We start from the raw sequence: 2965 nt of genomic DNA, 5'->3' as shown, positions 1-2965 counted from the left end.
AGATTCGAACATTCTGTTCTTAATTTCGAACATTCTGTTCTTAATTTCAGACATTCTGTTCTTAATTTCGATCATTTAGTTCTTAATTTCGAACATTTTGTTCTTAATTTCGAACATTCTGTTGTTGGATTCGAACATTCTGTTCTCAGATTCGAACATTCTGTTCTTAATTTCAAACATTCTGTTCTAAATTTCGAACATTCTGTTCTTTATTTCGAACATTCTGTTCCTAATTTCAAACATTCTGTTCCTAATTTCAAACATACTGTTCCTAATTTCAAACATTCTATTCTTAATTTTGAACATTCTGTTCTTAGATTCGAACATTCTGTTCTTAATTTCGAACATTCTGTTCTTAATTTTAAACATTCTGTCCTTAAATTTGAACATTCTGTTCTAAATTTCGAACATTCTGTTCTTTATTCGAACATTCTGTTTATGATTTTGAACATTCTGTTCTTAATTTCGAACATTCTGTTCTTAATATCGAACATTCTGTTCATGATTTCGAAGAAAATGTTAAGGTTTCAACAACATTATTATAAATACAAATTGCAAAAAAACATATTTTTTTTACATTACACACTTATAAAACCTACATTTTTAGCTTTCCATCTAACAGTGAAATCTTGTTTTGTGAAAAATAAAATGTTTTGATGAAAATATTTTTGTTGCCAAGAATCTTAATTAAAAAACCGTAAAATAGGATCCATGACATTTTCAGTTTTAATCAAAAAACAAAAACAAGCAAATTCTTAAATTTCTCTTATTTTGTTTTTAAGAAAACTGAAGAAAAAAATCGAAGTTATTGTTTACCTCGTATGGGTGGGCGAGGATGAGGGTCATGGCGGTGTCGGTGGCGGCGGGGGTTCCAGTCTTACCAACCCAGAAGAAGGCATCAGGACCAGCTCCATCATACTAGATAGATAGATAGATAGAAGGATAAAAAGNAGAAAGTAGATAGATAGATAGATAGACAAACAGTTCTTGTTTTCTTTATTTGAAAGTTTAAAAGTCATTCCCAGGAGGTTTCCTTATTTATAGCATCGTCATTTGCTGTTAATTACTATTTTTATATATATAATCATGAATTTTTGGAGATTTTTGGAAAAATCAAGATATCATACACTAAATATTTATGGATATCAACAAAATTAGATACATTTAAAAATATACAGAATATTTTTTGGATATCATCTTAAAACTGGATATTTTTGGATAACATCCTAAAATGGATATTTTGGATAACATCCTAAAATGGAAATTATTTTTTTTTTATCCTAAACTGGGTATTTTTGGATATCATCAAAAACCAGCGTGTTGAAACTTTGAAACTTCAAACCCAGCGATGAAAAAAAAATAGCAAAGGCAAAGGCCTGGGGGCACTTTACAGTCTGCTCAGTCAAAATAATTGCTTTTATTTTCCTGCATGTGCAATCTTATTAATCATTAAAGGGAGTGTTCACCTTAAAGTTTTCAATAACTAATGTGTTTTCATCCTTGGCGTAGACATCTCCAGATACGTCATGCTGCAGGGTACTAAACATTTATATTGATAGATAGATAGATAGATAGATAGATAGTTGGAGATAGAAAGCACATTTATAGATAAATAACAAATTATTTTAAAAGACGAATTTTAAAAAAATAGCTTAGCAACTCATTAACAATTGAAAGTTTTTAAGAAAATAAATATGTAGTTTATTAAAATTCTAAGTGACCCTCCATAATTAGAGTGGCATGTCCGATTTTCAACGATTGCTATAATTCTTTGTCTGAATTATATAGCTGTATTTTGTAATGACAACTGATTGTTTTCATTTGTTGTTTCTCTAAACTAGCGAAATGATAGAGAATTTATCAGAATTAACACCTTTCCATGCTAGATAAAATATTTTCCTCATTATTGACCAGATTAAGGTTGCAAATCAGACATTTTTAATTGAGGTTCACTTGAGATTTAAATGAAAATTTGAGAAAATTGAAAAAGATAATCAAGAAAAAACAAATTAATACAAATTGGAGCAAATTTAAAAATTAAAAAAGTAAAAAAATTAAAAATGAATAAATTACCAGGAATAAATGTTACCTTAATTTTCCGATATATTTCTGCGTAATTTTTGCCGAAACAACAGAACTTAATGCCAGAAGGGCCACAAATGTTTTCATTTTTATCTGAAATAAATTGTTTTTTTTAATAAATCGAATGTTTAACAGTTTTCATTAAAGCTATTATAGTAATTAGAATGACTAAGAGTGTCTTTCTTCTTTTTTCAAAGAAAAAATGTTACCAAAAAATGTGCAAAGAAGTCACTTGATGAAGTTTGCCTTCAAATTAAAATTACATAATTTGAAGATCCTCTTTAAACCTTTAATAAATATTGCATACATTTAAAAAAACATTAAAAATATGCATGAACGTGCTTTAAAATTAAAAAGGCGCTTTCTAATCGTCGTACAGACCAGATTTTGTTTAGAGAGGTCCCTGCAGTACAGTAAGGAGCGGGGGGAGAGAGAATATACACACATTGTGTTCAATTTCTTCTGTATTGTACTGCTCGTACAACACTAATTTCTTAAAAACGAACAAATTAATTTCTGAAAAGTAAATTAAAGCGTCTACCTAGCGGATTAAAACTTACAAACGAGCGAAAAGAAAACGTACTTTCTAAAATAAAAACGTGCCAACCAGCGTAATAAAACGTGCCGGCAATAATTTCCTAGTGTATTAAACCGTGTTAACAAAGCTCTTCAAAACGTGCTAACAAGTGTAATCAAGCGTAAGCACGTTAAAAACGTGCTACCTAGCGTACTGAAACTAGTCTAACTGCAAGAAGTGGGATACACTCTGTATACTGTAGTGGGAGAAGAATAGAACTGCAACGGTGAAGTGGAATCAACACCACCATCTTACAGAGAGAGAGAGAGAGAGACCTTCCCCTCCCTCCTCACGCCTTGGACATCA

General features: G+C 30.2%; 1 protein-coding gene across 1 annotated transcript in view; it reads right to left on the bottom strand.

Moving 5' to 3' along the window:
- LOC111696178 (protein Skeletor, isoforms B/C) overlaps positions 1–2174 on the bottom strand; it is a gene marked incomplete in the record, with an annotated part of 4803 nt that extends 2629 nt beyond the window's left edge. Inside the window, 3 exon segments of the mRNA XM_023465727.1 lie at positions 817–918; positions 1467–1539; positions 2090–2174. Of these exon segments, the coding sequence (XP_023321495.1) occupies positions 817–918; positions 1467–1539; positions 2090–2169 (255 nt within the window).
- Positions 2175–2965: the final 791 nt, after the last annotated feature.

This window comes from Eurytemora carolleeae, unplaced genomic scaffold (assembly GCF_000591075.1).
Source record: "Eurytemora carolleeae unplaced genomic scaffold, Eaff_2.0 scaffold80, whole genome shotgun sequence".
Lineage (NCBI taxonomy): Eukaryota > Metazoa > Arthropoda > Copepoda > Calanoida > Temoridae > Eurytemora > Eurytemora carolleeae.
Note: the sequence above shows the minus strand (reverse complement) of the source record. Positions and strands in the feature narration are given on the sequence as shown.